This window comes from Oncorhynchus mykiss, chromosome 23 (assembly GCF_013265735.2).
Source record: "Oncorhynchus mykiss isolate Arlee chromosome 23, USDA_OmykA_1.1, whole genome shotgun sequence".
In the NCBI taxonomy this organism is placed as follows: domain Eukaryota; kingdom Metazoa; phylum Chordata; class Actinopteri; order Salmoniformes; family Salmonidae; genus Oncorhynchus; species Oncorhynchus mykiss.
Genome location: NC_048587.1, coordinates 8,959,567 through 8,983,708, shown reverse-complemented (window position 1 = coordinate 8,983,708; position 24,142 = coordinate 8,959,567). Strand labels below are relative to the sequence as shown.

Below are 24,142 nucleotides of genomic sequence, written 5' to 3'. Positions count from 1 at the left end.
TATAACCACTAGGCCACCTGCTCTAACCACTAGGCTACCTGCTCTAACCACTAGGCTACCTGCTCTAACCACTAGGCTACCTGGTTCTAACCACTAGGCTACCTGGTTCTAACCACTAGGCTACCTGCTCTAACCACTAGGCTACCTGCTCTAACCACTAGGCTACCTGCTCTAACCACTAGGCTACCTGCTTTAACCACTACGCTACCTGGTTCTAACCACTAGGCTACCTGCTCTAACCACTAGGCTATCTGGTTCTGACCACTAGGCTACCTGCTCTAACCACTAGGCTACCTGCTCTAACCACTAGCCTGCCGCCCCAGTATCCACCTCTGTGTTGATGAGAGTGTTTGGGTTGAGATATGTGCTCTGCAATCAATTGCTACCCAGAGCTCTCCCTGGTAAACTGCCATTGACACTGTAATTGTATCACGTAACACTGGCAAATACCTGATATATTGGACAACTTATCCAAGGAGGGAAATCTCTTATTCAAAAAGAGTAAAGCCAGAGCAGAGGCTTCTGGTTCAGATACTAGCACCGTACTCATCAACGCTATGTTTATTGAATCCCAAAATAACAATGCACTCACACTGCAACAAAAAAAAATAGCTTATAAAATTCGCATTAACAATTCAGATGAAAAGTACTTAATGAATTTATGTTCACATACATTCAGTAGGCCCGACCTATATTCACCGTGCATTGAGATGTTTCTACATGTGTTTATGTTCACATACATTCAGTAGGCCGACCTACATTCACAGTGCATTGAGATGTTTCTACATGTATTTATGTTCTAATACATCTGACATACACTGAGTGGACAAAACATTAGGAACACCCTCCTGATATTGAGTTGCACCTCCCCCTTTTGCCCTCAGAACAGCTTCTGCATGGACTCTACAAAGTGTCGAAAGTGTTCTACAGGGATGCTGACCCATTTCACACTTTAGCAGACGCTCTTATCCAGAGCGACTTGGGTTAAGTGCCTTGCTCAAGGGCACATCGACAGATCCCCCCCCCCCCCCCTAGTCTGCTAGGGGATTCAAACCAGTGACCTTTCAGTTACTGACCCAACGTTCTTAAGTGCTAGGCTACCTCCAGTACCACCCTGTACTTCCCCCAGTTTTTCTCAAGTTGGCTGGATGTCCTTTAGGTGGTGGACCATTCTTGATACACACGGGAAACGGTTGAGCATGAAAAACCTAGCAGCGTTGCACTTCTTGACACAAACCGATGCGTCTGAAACGTTATGTGTTATGTGCGGGACCTAGGGGTGCTGGCCCGCCCTACCTACCTCCTTGCCCGTCCAAATAAAATATAGAAAATATTGATCATTTATTTGACCAAGACGCGCGCAGACAGAAATACGCATCAATCTCAGATAAAGCATTCGAGCGAGCGAAAAAGCATCCCTCTGTCTCTATGGATTGCTATGGATTGTTTGCCTATTCCTATTTGGGAAACCAGCAATTTGGGCAGTGCGCATGGCAATAGACCTCGCTGATTATTGAGTTGTGGCTGTCAGTGAAAAACATCTCAAATGTGTGAAGATAATGTGTCTCGAGACTAATTTAAAAATGTTGCAACAAGAAGTAGGGGAGAGATGTGTGGCGAATATATGGGCGTCTCTCTCCAGAATGTTCCCCCTGCGGTCTCTTGACAATTATTGCACATTCATTGTTGTGAATTGTTTGCTCTTCGATTGTTTGTTTTGTTCAATTCTCCATCATATATGTAACCAGTAGGCATAGTAGATGTGCCGTTCATCCCGTCATTTGGTTACATTTCTGTTAATGCATGTATTACAGTCATTTACCGTTCTCCTTCCCGGAGTGGAAAAACGTTGTTTGCATAGTTCACAACCTGATACACTTGTGAGAAACAACAAGTACGGGTTTATTTTATATCCATCTGAGAGAGCAATGAGTATGTATGTGGGTTCTCTGTCCTGATAACGTTGAGTCATAGCTCAAGTCAAGACAGATGGAAAGGGAGGCTGAGTAGAGCATTCATGAGAACCTGCATTTTCATCAGGATATTTTGCTGTTTGTATTTGTCGGCTTTAGGCCTATGTATTCTATTGTTTATTTGTAGGCTTTAGGCCTATGTAATCTATTGTTTATTTGTAGGCTTTAGGACTATGTATTCTATTATTTATTTTTGTCGGCTTTAGGCCTATGTAATCTATTGTTTATTTGTAGGCTTTAGGCCTATGTATTCTATTGTTTATTTGTAGGCTTTAGGCCTATGTATTCTATTGTTTATTTGTCGGCTTTAGGCCTATGTATTCTATTGTTTATTTGTCGGCTTTAGGCCTATGTATTCTATTGTTTATTTGTCGGCTTTAGGCCTATGTATTCTATTGTTTATTTGTAGGCTTTAGGACTATGTATTCTATTATTTATTTGTAGGCTTTAGGCCTATGTATTCTATTGTTTATTTGTCGGCTTTAGGCCTATGTATTCTATTGTTTATTTGTAGGCTTTAGGACTATGTATTCTATTGTTTATTTGTAGGCTTTAGGACTATGTATTCTATTGTTTATTTGTAGGCTTTAGGACTATGTATTCTATTGTTTATTTGTAGGCTTTAGGACTATGTATTCTATTGTTTATTTGTAGGCTTTAGGACTATGTATTCTATTATTTATTTGTAGGCTTTAGGCCTATGTATTTTACTGTGTTAAGGTGTTCTTAACGTTTCGTATACTCAGCGTATGTTTATACAGTAAAATCATAAAACCAGTTTTCTCTATGTCTGATCCATAGAGGAGAGAGGAGTTCAGGGGTTAGTCCTGGGGGGCGTCTAGGGTCTCCAGCGTCAGCCACAGCCCCCCCTCGGCCCTGAGCACCAGCTGGGGTAGCCTCCTCACCTCCACCCCCCCAGGGGTCAAACGGAACCTCCTCAAGGTCAGCGCCACCACCACACGCAGCTCCGCCATGGCAAACTTCTGACCTATACAGTTCCTATAGCACAGAATGATCGGTGATGGTTGATACTGTATCATCATAGCCTGGTCTCCGGATCTGTTTGTACTGTCATGCCACGCACAAACGGATCAGGGAACAGGTTCTAAACATTAGGCGATGTTATGCCTGGGCTGGGATCATAATGTGTATAAATATAATGTCAATTAGAATCCACACCTAGGTCCTGAAGAGAAAGGTATGAAGGCATGGGATGAACGGTCCTTTGAGTTCTCAGGGTCGAAGCGCATGGGGTTGTAGACCTGGAGAGAAGAAGAGTGAAATGCCATCAGACTAAAGTGACTGTTAGCGGCACTGTGAGAGGATATTAGGAGCTCGTCAGAGCCTTGAGTGTCGATGTAGTAAACTGTACTAACGTCTGGGTCAGGCCAGATCTCAGGGTTGTGATGGTTCCCATAGATGCTCACCAGACAGATGCTACCTGACGTGGAAAAAATACATTAGACATTAGTATTAGAAACGCACAGGCTCCGCACACCTGAGGATCTGTCTTCTTCAGCTATCTATTTCCTGTGTTTACGTTGCCTTTCCGTTTATAGTCTATAAAAACGCTGAAGCTTCGCCAGGGATTTAACGCACCGTCTCCACACTACCAGTCAAAAGTTTGGACACACCTACTCATTCCGGGGTTTTTCTCTTTGCATATTTGAGCTGTTCTTGCCTTAATATGGACTTGGTCTTTTACCAAATAGGGCTATCTTCTGTATACCACCCCTACCTTGTCACAACACAACTGATTGGCTCAAACGCATTAATGAAAGAAATTCCACAAATTAACTTTTTACAAGGCACACCTGTTAATTTAAATGCATTCCAGGTGACTAGCTCATGAAGCTGGTTGAGAGAATGCCAAGCGTGTGCAAAACTGTCATCAAGGCAAAGGGTGGCAACTTTGAAGAAACTCAAATATAAAATATATTTTGATTTGTTTAACACTTTTTTGGTTAATACATGATTCCATATGTGTTATTTCATAGTGTTGATGTCTTCACTCTATTCTACAATGTAGAACATTTTAAAAAATAAAGAAAAACCCTTGAATGAGTAGGTGTGTCCAAACCTTTGACTGGTATTGTATGTCACAAAAAAAGAGAATACATTTTTCGTGGAATTTAAAAAAAGTTGAAATGTTCACAAATTAGATCAGCTGAAATGACAGCAACTTCTGAAATGAACACCTGGATTGTTTCAGTAAAGCATGTTTAGATAGGTGTAATCTAGACCCAAGAGTGTTGATTTCTAATCAGAGTGTATCCTGCTATCTACACATTTGTTGAATTATGCAACGGAACGTGGCAACAACAGTAATTCACGAGGCAGTCTAGACAGAGCAGGCATTCTAGACAGAGCAGGCAGTCTAGACAGAGCAGGTAGTCTAGACAGAGCAGGCAGGGTAGACAGAGCAGGTAGTCTAGACAGAGCAGGCAGGGTAGACAGAGCAGGTAGTCTAGACAGAGAAGGCAGGGTAGACAGAGAAGGCAGGGTAGACAGAGCAGGCAGGGTAGACAGAGCAGGTAGGGGAGACAGAGCAGGTAGGGTAGACAGAGAAGGCAGGGTAGACGGAGCAGGCAGGGTAGACAGAGAAGGCAGGGTAGACAGAGCAGGTAGTCTAGACAGAGAAGGCAGGGTAGACAGAGCAGGTAGTCTAGACAGAGCAGGCAGGGTAGACAGAGCAGGTAGTCTAGACAGAGCAGGCAGGGTAGACAGAGCAGGTAGTCTAGATAGAGAAGGCAGGGTAGACAGAGCAGGTAGTCTAGACAGAGCAGGCAGGGTAGACAGAGCAGGTAGTCTAGACAGAGCAGGCAGGGTAGACAGAGCAGGTAGTCTAGACAGAGCAGGCAGGGTAGACAGAGCAGGTAGTCTAGACAGAGCAGGCAGGGTAGACAGAGCAGGTAGTCTAGACAGAGCAGGCAGGGTAGACAGAGCAGGTAGTCTAGACAGAGAAGGCAGGGTAGACAGAGCAGGGAAGGTAAACAGAGCAGGTAGGGGAGACAGAGCAGGTAGGGTAGACAGAGCAGGTAGGGTAGACAGAGCAGGTAGTCTAGACAGAGCAGGTAGTCTAGGCAGAGCAGGTAGTCTAGACAGAGCAGGCAGGGTAGACAGAGCAGGTAGTCTAGACAGAGCAGGTAGTCTAGACAGAGCAGGTAGTCTAGTCAGAGCAGGCAGGGTAGACAGAGCAGGCAGGGGAGACAGAGCAGGTAGTCTAGACAGAGCAGGTAGTCTAGACAGAGCAGGTAGTCTAGTCAGAGCAGGCAGGGTAGACAGAGCAGGCAGGGGAGACAGAGCAGGTAGTCTAGACAGAGCAGGCAGGGGAGACAGAGAAAGTGTTTGGTGGTTGTAGCCCTGTTCCTCCCCTTTATGTCTGACCCGTCCCCCTGCCCTCACCCTGTGGTATGACCCGTCCCCCTGCCCTCACCCTGTGGTATGACCCGTCCCCCTGCCCTCACCCTGTGGTCTGACCCGCCCCCCTCCCCTCACCCTGTGGTCTGACCCATCCCCCTGCCCTCACCCTGTGGTCTGACCCGTCCCCCTCCCCTCACCCTGTGGTCTGACCCGTCCCCCTCCCCTCACCCTGTGGTATGACCCGTTCCCCTCACCCTGTGGTATGACCCGTCCCCCTCACCCTGTGGTACGACCCATCCCCCTCACCCTGTGGTATGACCCGTCCCCCTCACCCTGTGGTATGACCCGTCCCCCTCACCCTGTGGTATGACCCGTCCCCCTCACCCTGTGGTATGACCCGTCCCCCTCACCCTGTGGTATGACCCGTCCCCCTGGCACCGTCATGTCCTTCGTGTATCGTCTGGTGACAGCAGACACGGGGGAGTGCAGTCTCAGAGACTCTTTAATACACATGGTGGTGAAGGGGAGGCTGCTCAGGTCCTCCCTGCAGAAACACAACACACCAGGCACTCTTTTATGGATCATTCACACACACAGAAAGGACTGGTCTGTTTTGAGAGTCTTGGCCTACAGAGATCCCCAGACTCCTCTTATTAACGTGGTATCCTCTCTGTGGTTTTGAGTGTCTTGGCCCACAGAGATCCAAGACTACTCTTATTAACGTGGTATCCTCTCTCTGGTTTTGAGTGTTTTGGCCCACAGAGATCCAAGACTACTCTTATTAACGTGGTATCCTCTCTGTGGTTTTGAGTGTCCTGGCCCACAGAGATCCAAGACTACTCTTATTTATTTGGTATCTTCTCCTTGTATCATATAAAGAACTAGACTGATGAGAACACATTCCTGCCATGTTGAGATGAAGAGAGGACGGGACTTTTCATTATTACAAATGTGACCTATTTGAGAAAGGCCTGTGGTATGAACCGTCCCCCTGCCCTCTGCCCTCACCCTGTGGTATGACCCGTCCCTCTGCCCTCATCCTGTGGTATGACCTGTCCCCCTCACCCTGTGGTATGACCCGTCCCCCTGCCCTCACCCTGTGGTATGACCCGTCCCCCTCCCCTCACCCTGTGGTATGACCCGTTCCCCTCCCCTCACCCTGTGGTATGACCCGTCCCCCTGCCCTCCCCCTGTGGTATGACCCGTCCCCCTCACCCTGTGGTATGACCCGTCCCCCTCACCCTGTGGTATGACCCGTCCCCCTCACCCTGTGGTATGACCCATCCCCCTCACCCTGTGGTATGACCCGTCCCCCTCACCATGTGGTATGACCCGTCCCCCTCCCCTCACCCTGTGGTATGACCCGTCCCCCTCCCTCACCCTGTGGTATGACCCGTCCCCTTCCCCTCACCCTGTGGTATGACCCGTCCCCCTCCCCTCACCCTGTGGTATGACCCTTCCCCTCACCCTGTGGTATGACCCGTCCCCCTGCCCTCCCCCTGTGGTATGACCCGTCCCCCTCACCCTGTGGTATGACCCGTCCCCCTCACCCTGTGGTATGACCCGTCCCCCTCACCCTGTGGTATGACCCATCCCCCTCACCCTGTGGTATGACCCGTCCCCCTCACCCTGTGGTATGACCCGTCCCCATCCCCTCACCCTGTGGTATGACCCGTCCCCCTCCCTCACCCTGTGGTATGACCCGTCCCCTTCCCCTCACCCTGTGGTATGACCCGTCCCCCTCCCCTCACCCTGTGGTATGACCCTTCCCCTCACCCTTTGGTATGACCCGTCCCCCTCCCCTCATCCTGTGGTATGACCCGTCCCCTTCCCCTCACCCTGTGGTATGACCCGTCCCCCTCACCCTGTGGTATGACCGTCCCCCTCACCCTGTGGTATGACCCGTCCCCCTCACCCTGTGGTATGACCCATCCCCCTCACCCTGTGGTATGACCCGTCCCCTTCCCCTCACCCTGTGGTATGACCCGCCCCCCTGCTCTCACCCTGTGGTATGACCCGTCCCCCTCACCCTGTGGTCTGACCCGTCCCCCTCACCCTGTGATATGACCCGTCCCCTTCCCCTCACCCTGTGGTATGACCCGTCCCCCTCACCCTGTGGTATGACCCGTCCCCCTCACCCTGTGGTATGACCCATCCCCCTCACCCTGTGGTATGACCCGTCCCCTTCCCCTCACCCTGTGGTATGACCCGTCCCCCTCCCCTCACCCTGTGGTATGACCCGTCCCCCTGCTCTCACCCTGTGGTATGACCCGTCCCCCTCACCCTGTGGTCTGACCCGTCCCCCTCCCCTCACCCTGTGGTCTGACCCGTCCCCCTCCCCTCACCCTGTGGTATGGCCCGTCCCCCTCACCCTGTGGTATGACCCATCCCCCTCACCCTGTGGTATGACCCATCCCCCTGACAGAAACAAAGACAGACAGGCAAGCAGACAGACAGACTGACGGACGGACAGACAGACAGGTGCTGACCAGTCTAAGTCCTCTGTCTTTCGGTCTTGTAGCAGGTCGTTGACCTCGGCTCTACAGCGGTCCTGGTAGTCCTGATGCTGAGACAGGTTATACAGAACCCAGCTGATCCCGCTGGCCGTGGTGTCATGACCTGAGAGAGAATAAAGTCTCAAAGTGGTTTACGATAGGATATACTGCCAGGGTAAATACAGTAGTTTATGATAGGATATACTGCCAGGGTAAATACAGTAGTTTATGATAGAATATACTGCCAGGGTAGTTACAGTAGTTTATGATAGGATATACTGCCAGGGTAAATACAGTAGTTTACAATAGGATATACTGCCAGGGTAAATACAGTAGTTTATGATAGAATATACTGCCAGGGTAAAGACAGTAGTTTATGATAGGCTATACTGCCAGGGTAAATACAGTAGTTTATGATAGGATATACTGCCAGGGTAAATACAGTAGTTTATGATAGGATATACTGCCAGGGTAAATACAGTAGTTTATGATAGGATATACTGCCAGGGTAATTACAGTAGTTTACGATAGGATATACTGCCAGGGTAAATACAGTAGTTTACGATAGGATATACTGCCAGGGTAAATACAGTAGTTTATGATAGGATATACTGCCAGGGTAAATACAGTAGTTTATGATAGAATATACTGCCAGGGTAAATACAGTAGTTTACGATAGGATCTACTGCCAGGGTAAATACAGTAGTTTATGATAGGATATACTGCCAGGGTAAATACAGTAGTTTACGATAGGATCTACTGCCAGGGTAAATACAGTAGTTTATGATAGAATATACTGCCAGGGTAAATACAGTAGTTTATGATAGAATATACTGCTAGGGTAAATACAGTAGTTTATGATAGGATCTACTGCCAGGGTAAATACAGTAGTTTATGATAGGATATACTGCCAGGGTAAATACAGTAGTTTATGATAGAATATACTGCCAGGGTAATTACAGTAGTTTATGATAGGATATACTGCCAGGGTAAATACAGTAGTTTATGATAGAATATACTGCCAGGGTAAAGACAGTAGTTTATGATAGGATATACTGCCAGGGTAAATACAGTAGTTTATGATAGGATATACTGCCAGGGTAAATACAGTAGTTTATGATAGGATATACTGCCAGGGTAGTTACAGTAGTTTATGATAGGATATACTGCCAGGGTAAATACAGTAGTTTATGATAGGATATACTGCCAGGGTAAATACAGTAGTTTATGATAGGATATACTGCCAGGGTAAATACAGTAGTTTATGATAGAATATACTGCCAGGGTAAATACAGTAGTTTATGATAGAATATACTGCCAGGGTAAATACAGTAGTTTATGATAGAATATACTGCCAGGGTAATTACAGTAGTTTATGATAGGATATACTGCCAGGGTAAATACAGTAGTTTATGATAGAATATACTGCCAGGGTAGTTACAGTAGTTTATGATAGGATATACTGCCAGGGTAAATACAGTAGTTTATGATAGGATATACTGCCAGGGTAAATACAGTAGTTTATGATAGGATATACTGCCAGGGTAAATACAGTAGTTTATGATAGAATATACTGCCAGGGTAAATACAGTAGTTTATGATAGGATATACTGCCAGGGTAAATACAGTAGTTTATGATAGGATATACTGCCAGGGTAAATACAGTTGTTTATGATAGAATATACTGCCAGGGTAAATACAGTAGTTTATGATAGGATATACTGCCAGGGTAAATACAGTAGTTTATGATAGAATATACTGCCAGGGTAAATACAGTAGTTTATGATAGAATATACTGCCAGGGTAAATACAGTAGTTTATGATAGGATATACTGCCAGGGTAAATACAGTAGTTTATGATAGGATATACTGCCAGGGTAAATACAGTAGTTTACGATAGGATATACTGCCAGGGTAAATACAGTAGTTTATGATAGGATATACTGACAGGGTAAATACAGTAGTTTATGATAGGATCTACTGCCAGGGTAAATACAGTAGTTTATGATAGGATATACTGCCAGGGTAAATACAGTAGTTTATGATAGGATATACTGACAGGGTAAATACAGTAGTTTATGATAGGATCTACTGCCAGGGTAAATACAGTAAAGGATAGGGTGGATCTGAACACTCGAGGATCACCTCCAAACATGAAAGTGTCTGCCTCTGCTTTTATCTCCTCATCTGTGAGACCATGACCATCCTCATCCTTTGACAGCAGTAACAAATCAATGAAGTCTGCTACTCTTTTCTTCTTCTTCTCCTCCCCTCCTGTGGTGTCAGGGCCCTCTGGCTCCCCCCGGTGGAGAAGCTGTGCTCTGCGCTCCTGGACAACAGTCCTGGTGAACCTGTGTATAGGGTTGTAAGAACTTGAGTTACTTTCTGAAAATTCCAAAGTATTCCAGAAATCCTGTTTGGAGGAATCTTGGATTTCCAGTTTCCAGGTATCTTCCAAAATGAATTTCAGGAAAACCTTGGAATTTCAGGGAAATCTTCAGCCAATCTTCTTACCCGTGTACTACACTACAGGCCTGTTTGAAGCGCTGTCCCTCTGGGGACCTCCAGTACAGACAGTCCCAGTGGTGCAGGATACGTCCTCTCCGCTCGATCACCAGGGTACTCAGCTCAAATATGGCTGCTATGTACTCACTGGAACTCCTGGACGAAAGGAAAGGAGCCATCAGACAGAGTTAGATAGAGGAGGGAGGAGACAGGGTTAGATAGAGGTGGGAGGATGGAGACAGGGTTAGATAGAGGAGGGAGGATGGAGACAGGGTTAGATAGAGGAGGGAGGATGGAGACAGGGTTAGATAGAGGAGGGAGGATGGAGACAGGGTTAGATAGAGGAGGGAGGATGGAGACAGGGTTAGATAGAGGTGGGAGGATGGAGACAGGGTTAGATAGAGGAGGGAGGATGGAGACAGGGTTAGATAGAGGAGGGAGGAGGGAGACAGGGTTAGATAGAGGAGGGAGGATGGAGACAGGGTTAGATAGAGGAGGGAGGATTGAGACAGGGTTAGATAGAGGAGGGAGGATGGAGACAGGGTTAGATAGAGGAGGGAGGATGGAGACAGGGTTAGATAGAGGAGGGAGGATGGAGACAGGGTTAGATAGAGGAGGGAGGATGGAGACAGGGTTAGATAGAGGAGGGAGGATGGAGACAGGGTTAGATAGAGGAGGAGGGTGGAGACAGGGTTAGATAGAGGAGGGAGGATGGAGACAGGGTTAGATAGAGGAGGGAGGGTAGAGACAGGGTTAGATTGAGGAGGGAGGATAGAGACAGGGTTAGATAGAGGAGGGAGGGTAGAGACAGGGTTAGATTGAGGAGGGAGGGTAGAGACAGGGTTAGATTGAGGAGGGAGGATGGAGACAGGGTTAGATAGAGGAGGGAGGATGGAGACAGGGTTAGATAGAGGAGGGAGGGTAGAGACAGGGTTAGATAGAGGAGGAGGGTAGAGACAGGGTTAGATAGAGGAGGGAGGGTGGAGACAGGGTTAGATAGAGGAGGGTAGAGGGGACTATGGTTACTGGGCTTGTCTCAGTATCAGAGGTAGAAGGTTACTGGACTCTTGTCTCAGTCAGTATCAGAGGTAGAAGGTTACTGGACTCTTGTCTCAGTATCAGAGGTAGAAGGTTACTGGGCTCTTGTCTCAGTATCAGTGGTAGAAGGTTACTGGGCTCTTGTCTCAGTCAGTATCAGAGGTAGAAGGTTACTGGGCTCTTGTCTCAGAATCAGAGGTAGAAGGTTATTGGGCTCTTGTCTCAGTATCAGAGGTAGAAGGTTACTGGGCTCTTGTCTCAGTATCAGAGGTAGAAGGTTATTGGGCTCTTGTCTCAGTAACAGAGGTAGAAGGTTACTGGGCTCTTGTCTCAGTATCAGAGGTAGAAGGTTATTGGGCTCTTGTCTCAGTATCAGAGGTAGAAGGTTATTGGGCTCTTGTCTCAGTAACAGAGGTAGAAGGTTATTGGGCTCTTGTCTCAGTAACAGAGGTAGAAGGTTACTGGGCTCTTGTCTCAGTATCAGAGGTAGAAGGTTATTGGGCTCTTGTCTCAGTATCAGAGGTAGAAGGTTACTGGACTCTTGTCTCAGTATCAGAGGTAGAAGGTTATTGGGCTCTTGTTTCAGTCAGTATCAGAGGTAGAAAGTTACTGGGCTCTTGTTTCAGTATGAGAGGTAGAAGGTTACTGGGCTCTTGTCTCAGTCAGTATCAGAGGTAGAAGGTTACTAGGCTCTTGTTTCAGTCAGTAACAGAGGTAGAAGGTTACTGGGCTCTTGTAAAATTAAACATAGACTACTCACTCCTGGCAGTTGCTGTTGTAGCTGAAGGTACATCTGAGCAGACTGTCCAGAGTCATCAGGCTGATGTGATTGAACATGTCCTGGCGGCTCTCTCCCTCGGCCACCAGGCGGCGCCACTTAGACTGACGCCAACCAACAGGGGAGAGACCATAGAGTTAATTAGAGGAGTCATCTTTGTATCTGTCCTATTAAGGTGTCTGTGACAGCCTCAGTAACACTGCCCGTTCTATCTCCATTTTGAAGTAGTCCATTTTCTTATTTCTTAGTGTTTTTAAAAAGCCTAAAGCTAATATTGGTGATTTACAGCCACCTGCAGTGCTGGAGTCCTGAATCATATCTTGTGTCATTTATTTATTGTGGCCACTAGATGGCAGTGATATAGCTTAAAGCCATTTACAAACACTGCAACCAGGCGACAATGCTCTGATATTTGGCTGATCACTTAAAACCCATAGGAATCCCCACCAAGTTGACTTCTTTAAAATGGTGGAATCACTCAATGGCAATGTACATGCTAAAGTGGGTTATGTCCATAACAAGTCGTCCAACTAACTCTGTGGGAGACATTTGTGTTGCCTACCTCACCACATCGCCACACCAGGTGAGGCTGGTGGGAGGAGCTATAGGAGGACGGACTCATTGTAATGGCTGGAATTGAACCGATATAGCTCCTCCCACCAGCCACCTCTGTCTGACACACTGTATCTGAAACCCAACCAAAACAAAAAAAGCAATCGCATCAAACTCATTGGATGTAAAACTCATTGGATGTAAAACTCATTGGATGTAAAATTCATTGGATGTAAAACTCATTGGATGTAAAACTCATTGGATGTAAAACTCATTGGATGTAAAACTCATTGGATGTAAAACTCATTGGATGTAAAACTCATTGGATGTAAAACTCATTGGATGTAAAACTCATTGGGATGTAAAACTCATTGGATGTAAAACTCATTGGATGTAAAATTCATTGGATGTAAAACTCATTGGATGTAAAACTCATTGGATGTAAAACTCATTGGATGTAAAACTCATTGGATGTAAAACTCATTGGATGTAAAACTCATTGGATGTAAAACTCATTGGATGTAAAACTCATTGGATGTAAAACTCATTGGATGTAAAACTCATTGGATGTAAAACTCATTGGATGTAAAACTCATTGGATGTAGTCATTGGATGTAAAACTCATTGGATGTAAAACTCATTGGATGTAAAACTCATTGGGATGTAAAACTCATTGGATGTAAAACTCATTGGATGTAAAACTCATTGGGATGTAAAACTCATTGGATGTAAAACTCATTGGATGTAAAACTCATTGGATGTAAAACGCATTGGATGTAAAACTCATTGGATGTAGTCATTGCGTGCTATGAATACGGGACCAAATACTTCACTTTTTACTAGTTCGCTCCCCTAAAATGGGAGGTCTATGTACAAAAACTGCTGTAATTTCTAAACGCTTCACCCAATATGGATCCAAAGTTTTCAAGTATAGAGCTAAAATAAGTTTAAAAAAATAGTTCACTGTCCCAATAATTACGGAGGGCAGTTTAAAAACAGAGAAGCTGATGCAAAAAAATAAACTTATAAACTATACTATATATATATATATATACTACTTGTTTCTCTAACATATTTAATGGGCCAAATGAGTTGATTGCTTGATTGCTACTTAAATGAACCCACGTAATGGCTGCTGTTGCTCCATAGACTCACATGCATGATGTCTGAGGAGTGGTTGAAGATCTTCACATAGTTCTTGAGGATGTCGAAGTGGAATGCAGGAGTGAGTAGACGTCTACGACGAAACCAGTCGTCTCCGTTACTCAGGAGAAGACTCTGTCCTGTATGACAATATTACTGTAACTTTGACTAGGACAGAGGATCCTAAAGTACTGTATATAGTCTAGGAAATATTACTGTAACTTTGACTAGGACAGAGGATCCTAAAGTACTGTATATAGTATAGGAAATATTACTGTAACTTTGACTAGGACAGAGGATCCTAAAGTACTGTATATAGTATAGAAAATATTACTGTGACTGTCACTAGGACAGAGGATCCTAAAGTACTGTATATAGTATAGGAAATATCACTGTGACTGCCACTAGGACAGAGGATCCTAAAGTACTGTATATAGTATAGGAAATATTACTGTGACTGTCACTAGGACAGAGGATCCTAAAGTACTGTATATAGTATAGGAAATATTACTGTGACTGTCACTAGGACAGAGGATCCTAAAGTACTGTATATAGTATAGAAAATATTACTGTGACTGTCACTAGGACAGAGGATCTGAGAGTACTGTATATAGTATAGGAAATATTACTGTGACTGTCACTAGGACAGAGGATCCTAAAGTACTGTATATAGTATAGGAAATATTACTGTAACTTTGACTAGGACAGAGGATCCTAAAGTACTGTATATAGTATAGAAAATATTATTGTGACTGTCACTAGGACAGAGGATCCTAAAGTACTGTATATAGTATAGGAAATATTACTGTGACTGTCACTAGGACAGAGGATCATAAAGTACTGTATATAGTATAGGAAATATTACTGTGACTGTCACTAGGACAGAGGATCCTAAAGTACTCTATATAGTATAGGAAATATTACTGTGACTGTGAGAGAGGATTTGATTTGAGAGTGTATTGTATGGGTAAAGTAAATGAAAGGTGTTCATGTTTTGTACTTACCCAGCCATGGTCTCAGGAACCCATAGAAAAGCTCATCTTTGACTGTGATGGAAGCTGCAAGGATGGAAAAAATGGTGAAGGCGATTCAGAAAAATAGTCACTGTTGGTCTACTTGCTAAGGAGAAAAGCAGACAGCATGGCAGCAGGAAATAGAGGGTGTAGAGGGTACGGCAGCACCACCTGGTGGTGAGATGGTAAAACCATGCGAGGGAGTTATTTTTTCCACAAGCCTTTTTCTCATGACAAATTAACTCAACTTTAAACACACTGGCTAGCTAGCACACTAGAGCCAGTAGCACAATGGACAACCAAATCACATGTTTAGACCTATCTTCTCTGTCTAAACCGACAAACAGTTAAGCCTAATTGAGATGTGAGGTAGCCTATCTAATTTGCAAAATTAAGACCTACAAGAGTCAATATATAACCAATTCTACATGACACGGTAGCCGTTAGGGGGGTTATAACCAATTGTAAATGACACATTGGCCATTAGGGTGGTTATAACCTATTCTAAATGACACAGTGGCCATTAGGGTGGTTATAACCTATTCTAAATTTCAAACTAGCAGTTAGGGGGGGTTATAACCTATTCTAAATGACAAACTAGCAGTTAGGGGGGTTATAACCTATTCTAAATGACACACTAGCAGTTCGTAAAAAAGCCTAAACTAGACGAGAAGCATCTTTTATTCCAAAACTTTAGCTCGTGATTGGAACACATATTTCCCCACTTTAATCAATCAGTACATTTTGAATGTGTGATAAGGCTGTCGTGACTTGGCAAAAAAAATGTAGCTTGTGTCCTGTTTGTGTATCCCATCAGTGTGTTTTTGTAGGCAGCTATGTCTGTAGGCCTAATGGGAGCTTGGGTGAGCAGGACGGGAGTGTGTATGGGAGCTTGGGTGAGCAGGACGGGAGTGTGTTTTGGAGCTTGGGTGAGCAGGACGGGAGTGTGTATGGGAGCTTGGGTGAGCAGGACGGGAGTGTGTATGGGAGCTTGGGTGAGCAAGACGGGAGTGTGTATGGGAGCTTGGGTGAGCAGGACGGGAGTGTGTATGGGAGCTTGGGTGAGCAGGACTGGAGTGTGTATGGGAGCTTGGGTGAGCAGGACGGGTGTGTGTATGAGAGCTCGGGTGAGCAGGACGGGAGTGTGTATGGGAGCTCGGGTGAGCAGGACGGGAGTGTGTATGGGAGCTCGGGTGAGCAGGACGGGAGTATGTATGGGAGCTCGGGTGAGCAGGACGGGAGTGTGTATGGGAGCTTGGGTGAGCAGGACGGGAGTGTGTATGGGAGCTCGGGTGAGCAGGACGGGAGTGTGTATGGGAGCTCGGGTGAGCAGGACGGGAGTATGTATGGGAGCTCGGGTGAGCAGGATGGGAGTGTGTATGGGAGCTTGGGTGAGCAGGACGGGAGTGTGTATGGGAGCTTGGGTGAGCAGGACGGGAGTGTGTATGGGAGCTTGGGTGAGCAGGACGGGAGTGTGTATGGGAGCTTTGGTGAGCAGGACGGGAGTGTGTATGGGAGCTTGGGTGAGCAGGACGGGAGTGTGTATGGGAGCTTGGGTGAGCAGGACGGGAGTGTGTATGGGAGCTCGGGTGAGCAGGACGGGAGTGTGTATGGGAGCGATCAGCCCCTTCCCCCCCCCTATTCGAAACATCTTGCTGCAGCTATGACAGACACCCTATTAGTCTATGGGCCAGTGGGAAAATGTATCCACTTTAGGGTGGCAAAGCTTTGATGGTATTCAATTGTTCTCCACAAGCCCCTGATCATATTAAATACATAACCTCTCCAAATAAAATGATGTTTTCACACATTTATATACAGTATCTTGTTGAATACGAGTCTAAAATGTTTGAAGGCTGATTAAAGAATGTTGAAGAGAAGTTGGAATGTTCACATGCTCATTGAAAATGACTGTTTCAAACAGCATTGGATCCTTCCTATTGGATGGATGTTATGTTATAAACCACGAGATTGGTCCATTTTTTTGGGGGGGGCTGTTGTGTCTAATGATTTACCTCGACTGATTCACCATTGAAACCAGAGTGTTTCAAATAGCAGAACAACATTTTTGTTTTTAGGGAAGTCGGTCACGGAAATAAAGATATCTATATCTGGTACCATGTTGTTTTTCTAGTTGACACAATACTCTGCTGTATATTAACACCCAGCATGCTGACAGGGAAGGTGTGATCTGTAAGATACCACAAACAAACAACTTAAGTAGTACTTGAAAGTATTTTTTTTCACTTAAGTACTTCACACCCTCGTCACGTGGTAACAGAGCACATCCCTATACTGCCCATTCTGTCTCCTTGCTCCACAACATGAATACATGTATAACATTGGTACCCCTCAAGGTGGCCCCATAGACATGTCATTACCAATCCCAATTGGTTCATACCTTAAATAGTGTTGTGTCATCAAGTGAATAATATATCAAATTGAGTTAGTATGAGAAGATTGTTCCCTGACAACACCGAACTAGATTTCATTCCCTCAGTCTATGACCCCTAACTAACTGCATAAGGGGTCGTAACATATAATGTAGTGATAGACACATTTAGCTACCTTGTTATTGATATCGAAATATTACCCACGGACATGGATGGATCTTACTGAAAATGGTTGTTAGACTTTGCCAGCCCAAAGTAGACAAATGTGTGAAATGTGGCCCTCTGGTCCATGGACTAAATGAAGTGGTATTCTGTATACAGGGCACACTGTTCATTAGGGCACACTGTTCATTAGAGCACACTGTTCATTAGGGCACACTGTTCATTAGGGCACACTGTTCATTAGGGCACACTGTTCATTAGGGCACACTGTTCATTAGGGCACACTGTTCATTAGGGCACACTGTTCATTAGGGCACACAAGTAAAAAAAACGTTTTGAAACATTTAGCAATGGGAAATGAAAATGAGCCCTTCTTATTGGACAATTCCAGTTAGTCCCTCCTGGGTTACAGTTGGGTTTTCTTCAGTTTGGTGCCCTAATGAACAGGACCCAGGAGTGAAAGATGTATGTACCTGGTGCCAGCAGCAGAGGCTTGATGTAGTCAGGGTGGAAGAGTCGTACCAGGGAGTAGAAGGGGCCCAGAAACCAGGAGCAGGAGTGGCTGTAGGTTCTTACCAACTGATCCACCGCCTGCAGGCCCTCCTCCGTGCTCCGCATCTACACACACACACACACACCACACACACCACACACACACACACACACCACACACACCACACACACACCACACACACCACACACACACACACACACACCACACACACCACACACACACACACACACACAGACACACCACACACCACACACACCACACACACCACACACACACACACACAGACACACAGACACACACACCACACACACCACACACACACACACACACACACACACCACACACACCACACACACACACACACACACACCACACACACACACACACACACCACACACACCACACACACACACACACACACACAGACACACACACACGTAGGTAGAAACACACACACACACACACACACCACACACACACACGTAGGTAGAAACACACACACACACGTAGGTAGAAACACATTTTGTTTATAATATATGAATAAAGATAAACAAGTATATTTCATTAGGGAAACAAAGAAAGGCCTACAGTGTTGGGGAGGCCTACATCAAAGGCCTACAGTGTTGGCAACATTAGGGAGGCTGGGGGGGGAGGTTCCTCCAGCATTGGGACATTTGAAGGTAATGTTTCATGGTGTACTATTGCTGAAACCAAACTTCCATGTGCAATATCCAGTCACGGGTGTCACAAAAACCCACTGCTGAAACAACAGCAGTACTGATACAAAGCTACTCCTTTCTAGCCGCAGGCTGGGGGATAGTGGTGTGGAACGAGTGGTCAATGAAGACTTTACAAGGAGATGTTTTGTACTGTAAAGGGCTTTACGACTGGAGCTGTAAAAACAGACTCGTTTTCAGTGTTGACGACTGGAGCTGTAAAAACAGACTCGTTTTCAGTGTTGACGACTGGAGCTGTAAAAACAGACTCGTTTTCAGTGTTGACGACTGGAGCTGTAAAAACAGACTCGTTTTCAGTGTTGACAACTGGAGCTGTAAAAACAGACTTGTTTTCAGTGTTGACGACTGGAGCTGTAAAAACAGACTCGTTTTCAGTGTTGACAACTGGAGCTGTAAAAACAGACTCGTTTTCAGTGTTGACGACTGGAGCTGTAAAAACAGACTCGTTTTCAGTGTTGACGACTGGAGCTGTAAAAACACACTCGTTTTCAGTGTTGACAACTGGAGCTGTAAAAACAGACTCGTTTTCAGTGTTGACGACTGGAGTTGTAAAAACACACTCGTTTTCAGTGTTGACAACTGGAGTTGTAAAAGACAGACTTTAGTTTTCAGTGTTGACAACTAGAGTTGTAAAAGACGGACTTTAGTTTTCAGTGTTGACAACTAGAGTTGTAAAAGACAGACTTTAGTTTTCAGTGTTGACAACTAGAGTTGTAAAAGACGGACTTTAGTTTTCAGTGTTGACAACTAGAGTTGTAAACGACGGACTTTAGTTTTCAGTGTTGACAACTAGAGTTGTAAAAGACAGACTTTAGTTTTCAGTGTTTGTGGTGCAACACTTACAGTAGCTTACCCTTCTGAACAACAGGAAGAACCTTTTCCTGTCAACAAAGCACTGTTGCCTAACAGTCAGCTTCACTAGCCTAATACAAAATGGTGGTCACTGAGACTTAAAACATCCACTGAATTCACAACAACAACAAAAACATTTCCTTTCCCTGGAGCAACATACATTTAAATTAATATTGGATCAGCTTTATTAACCAAAGTCAAAAAAAAAATCATCTCAACATGCAGGTTGTAGTGTAGGGGTTAATGTCCTATCAATTCCATCCATTCATTCAGTCTGTACACATACATACACACACACACACAGAGAGTCTGTTTTCTCACCTCTCCCAGGTGTCCCATCAGCCAGTTTTGTGTGGGGGGTTTACTGAAGCACCGGAGACGTCTGGTGAACTGAGCATGGCTCCACAGCAGACAGACGACACGGAGGGACAGGAGGAGGAGGACAACCAGAGCAGAGAGCTGGAGGAGAACAAAGGGGGAGCAGAGAGGAGACAGGAGACGACCCAGACCCAGGAGTCCATCTAGCAGACGATCCAGCACGGCATCAATAACAGCCATCCTGCATAGAAACAATACCATCAACCTTAAGTCAAATAAAGCTATTCTACTCTACTGTTTTCTATTCTACTGTTTTCTATCCTAGGGTTTTCTATTCTACTCTACTGTTTTCTATTCTACTGTTTTCTATCCTACTGTTTTCTATCCTACTGTTTTCTATTCTGTTTTCTATCCTACTGTTTTCTACTCTATTCTATTCTATATTACTCTATTCTATTGTTTTCTATTCTACTCTTCTACTGTTTTCTTCTCTATTCTACTGTTTTCTATTCTACTCTATTCTATTGTTTTCTATTCTACTCTTCTACTGTTTTCTTCTCTACTCTACTGTTTTCTATCCTACTGTTTTCTATCCTACTGTTTTCTATTCTGTTTTCTATCCTACTGTTTTCTACTCTATTCTATTCTATATTACTCTATTCTATTGTTTTCTATTCTACTCTTCTACTGTTTTCTTCTCTATTCTACTGTTTTCTATTCTACTCTATTCTATTGTTTTCTATTCTACTCTTCTACTGTTTTCTTCTCTACTCTACTGTTTTCTACTCTACTCTATTCTATATTACTCTATTCTATTGTTTTCTATTCTACTCTTCTACTGTTTTCTTCTCTACTCTACTGTTTTCTACTCTACTCTATTCTATATTACTCTATTCTATTGTTTTCTATTCTACTCTTCTACTGTTTTCTTCTCTACTCTACTGTTTTCTACTCTACTCTATTCTATATTACTCTATTCTATTGTTTTCTATTCTACTCTTCTACTGTTTTCTTCTCTACTCTACTGTTTCCTACTCTACTCTATTCTACTGTTTTCTATTCTACTCTATTCTATTGTTTTCTATTCTACTCTTCTACTGTTTTCTTCTCTACTCTACTGTTTTCTACTCTACTCTAGTCTACTCTATTCTACTGTTTTCTTCTACTCTATTCTACTGTTTTCTATTCTACTGTTTTCTATTCCACTCTATTCTATTCTACTCTACTGTTTTCTACTCTACTCTATTCTACTCTACTCTACTCTATTCTACTGTTTTCTACTCTACTCTATTCTACTCTATTCTACTGTTTTCTACTCTACTCTATTCTACTGTTTTCTACTCTACTCTATTCTACTGTTTTCTACTCTACTCTACTCTACTCTATTCTACTGTTTTCTACTCTACTCTATTCTACTCTATTCTACTGTTTTCTACTCTACTCTACTCTACTCTATTCTACTGTTTTCTACTCTACTCTACTCTACTCTATTCTACTGTTTTCTACTCTACTCTACTCTACTCTATTCTACTGTTTTCTACTCTACTCTACTCTACTCTATTCTACTGTTTTCTACTCTACTCTACTCTATTCTACTGTTTTCTACTCTACTCTACTCTACTCTATTCTACTGTTTTCTACTCTACTCTACTGTTTTCTATTCTACTCTACTCTACTCTATTCTACTGTTTTCTACTCTACTCTATTCTACTCTATTCTACTGTTTTCTACTCTACTCTATTCTACTGTTTTCTACTCTACTCTATTCTACTGTTTTCTACTCTACTCTACTCTACTCTATTCTACTGTTTTCTACTCTACTCTATTCTACTGTTTTCTATTCCACTCTATTCTATTCTACTCTACTGTTTTCTACTCTACTCTATTCTACTGTTTTCTACTCTACTCTATTCTACTCTACTCTACTGTTTTCTACTCTACTCTACTCTACTGTTTTCTACTCTACTCTATTCTACTGTTTTCTATTCTACTCTACTCTACTGTTTTCTACTCTACTGTTTTCTACTCTACTCTATTCTACTGTTTTCTTCTCTACTCTATTCTACTGTTTTCTATTCTACTCTACTCTACTGTTTTCTACTCTACTCTATTCTACTGTTTTCTACTCTACTCTATTCTACTGTTTTCTATTCTACTCTACTCTACTGTTTTCTACTCTACTGTTTTCTACTCTACTCTATTCTACTGTTTTCTTCTCTACTCTATTCTACTGTTTTCTATTCTACTCTACTGTTTTCTACTCTACTCTATTCTACTCTACTCTACTGTTTTCTACTCTACTCTATTCTACTGTATTCTACTCTACTCTACTGTTTTCTATTCTACTCTACTGTTTTCTACTCTACTCTATTCTACTCTACTCTACTGTTTTCTACTCTACTCTATTCTACTCTACTGTTTTCTACTCTACTCTATTATACTGTTTTCTTCTACTCTACTGTTTTCTATTCTACTCTACTGTTTTCTACTCTACTCTATTCTACTCTACTCTACTGTTTTCTACTCTACTCTATTCTACTCTACTCTACTGTTTTCTGCTCTACTCTATTCTACTGTTTTCTACTCTACTCTATTCTACTCTACTCTACTGTTTTCTACTCTACTCTATTCTACTGTTTTCTTCTACTCTACTCTACTGTTTTCTGCTCTACTCTATTCTACTGTTTTCTACTCTACTCTATTCTACTCTACTCTACTGTTTTCTACTCTACTCTATTCTACTGTTTTCTGCTCTACTCTATTCTACTGTTTTCTACTCTACTCTATTCTACTCTACTCAACTGTTTTCTACTCTACTCTATTCTACTCTATTCTACTGTTTTCTATTCTACTCTACTCTATTCTACTCTACTGTTTTCTATTCTACTCTACTCTATTCTACTCTACTGTTTTCTATTCTACTCTATTCTACTCTACTCTACTGTTTTCTGCTCTACTCTATTATACTGTTTTCTACTCTACTCTATTCTACTGTTTTCTGTTTTCTATTCCACTCTATTCTACTCTTCTCTAGTCTAATCCATCCTGTATGATAGAGAGTAGAGACACAACAAGGGTTGAGAACACATAGAAAAATGTCCCGCTTGGTCAACAGAAACAGCAGCTCTTCAACACGATGCATCTCAACTGATGTAATACTGTGCTCATAGACTGTGAAGTAGGCCTACACAGTGCAAAGAGAATCCAATTCTCGGTGAATAACAATATATCCTAAACCAACTCAGTACGCTCGGTATGATGGCTTTTCTAGCTTCAATAAATAATGACTGACATCTACAGTAGTCCTAATTATAGCTGGTCGTCTGCTCACACAGATACTTGCCTTAGAAGATCTGACTGGCTTGCTTTAGTTCCTCTCGTGCATTGAGACAGTCTCACCCTTTCAACGTCTCTTTATCTTAATCTCTTCCACCACACACTGGCTCAACACACAACAGGAACCTACAACAGGAACCTACAACATCCTCTAACCCTATGGGCCCTGGTTAAAAGTAGTGCACTAGAAAGGGAATAGGGTGTCATTTGGGAGACAGTCACCATGCGGGTGTTGATATTTTAAAGGATGTGTTGCGCTGTACAGTTACATTGCATACTGTAGGCATGTAGGCTATTTTCTTCCCACTCCTTAAAACTACAACTCCCATATAGCCTACTCCGTGATTCTCCACCGCTCTCCCACATTCTGATACCCAGAGGCATCATTTTTTATCATAGGCCAAAGGTGGTTTTTCAATTCTTCCAATGTTACATGACTTTGCCAATTAACTTGTTCTTAAAAAAACGTAATAATTGTTTAATGTTTCTGTATCAATCATAAAAAAATTGCTTTGGGGTCATCTTATTTCCACCTATAGTAATTTCATGAATATAGACTTTATTTCAATCTCGGTTTCTCTGGATGTCATGCCTGCTCGCGCTCTTCCCTCCTGGCTCCCCAGCATTACACACTCCAGCCACCATCATCACTGTCACCTGCCTGCCCCCGTCATGTGCATCACGATTATTGGACTCACCTGGACTCAATCACCTCTGTCATTCCCTCCCCTATGTCTGTCTCTTCCCCGCTTCAGCATTCGTATGTCTCTGTATACCCGTGCGCTGACGCTGTTCCTGTTACCTGTCTGTTCCGAATAAACGTTCAACTCCCCGTATCTGCTTCTCATCTCCAGCGTCGGTCCTTACAGAATGTTGAAGCCACCAAACGAAGCATCGGGAGTGCTTGCTTTCCGGTTGGTGGTGACGTCGGGGGGCGCCACTGATGGAACCGGGGATGTATAAGCCAGCG

The 24,142-nt window shown here is 43.8% G+C and overlaps 1 protein-coding gene across 3 annotated transcripts; it reads right to left on the bottom strand.

The window, feature by feature from the left end:
* Positions 1-1,026: 1,026 nt before the first annotated feature.
* On the bottom strand, positions 1,027-24,142 carry LOC110531701 (cytochrome P450 4F3). Of its 3 annotated transcripts, none has more exons than XM_036959882.1 (13): positions 23,975-24,142; positions 19,840-20,077; positions 17,889-18,033; positions 14,852-14,905; positions 13,860-13,987; positions 12,135-12,256; positions 10,346-10,492; positions 9,977-10,182; positions 7,826-7,955; positions 5,747-5,880; positions 3,350-3,414; positions 3,153-3,235; positions 1,027-2,972 (listed from the first exon to the last, which is right to left on the bottom strand). In XM_036959882.1, the coding sequence occupies exons 2-13, from the start codon at positions 20,074-20,076 to the stop codon at positions 2,795-2,797; spliced, it is 1,629 nt and encodes a 542-aa protein (XP_036815777.1). In that variant the 5' UTR covers position 20,077; positions 23,975-24,142; the 3' UTR covers positions 1,027-2,794. The 3 variants fall into 3 exon arrangements, with proteins under 3 accessions (XP_036815777.1, XP_036815776.1, XP_036815778.1); XM_036959881.1 differs by lacking the exon at positions 23,975-24,142 and adding an exon at positions 23,180-23,260; XM_036959883.1 differs by lacking the exons at positions 5,747-5,880; positions 23,975-24,142 and adding an exon at positions 23,180-23,260 and having other exon boundaries at positions 3,350-3,410.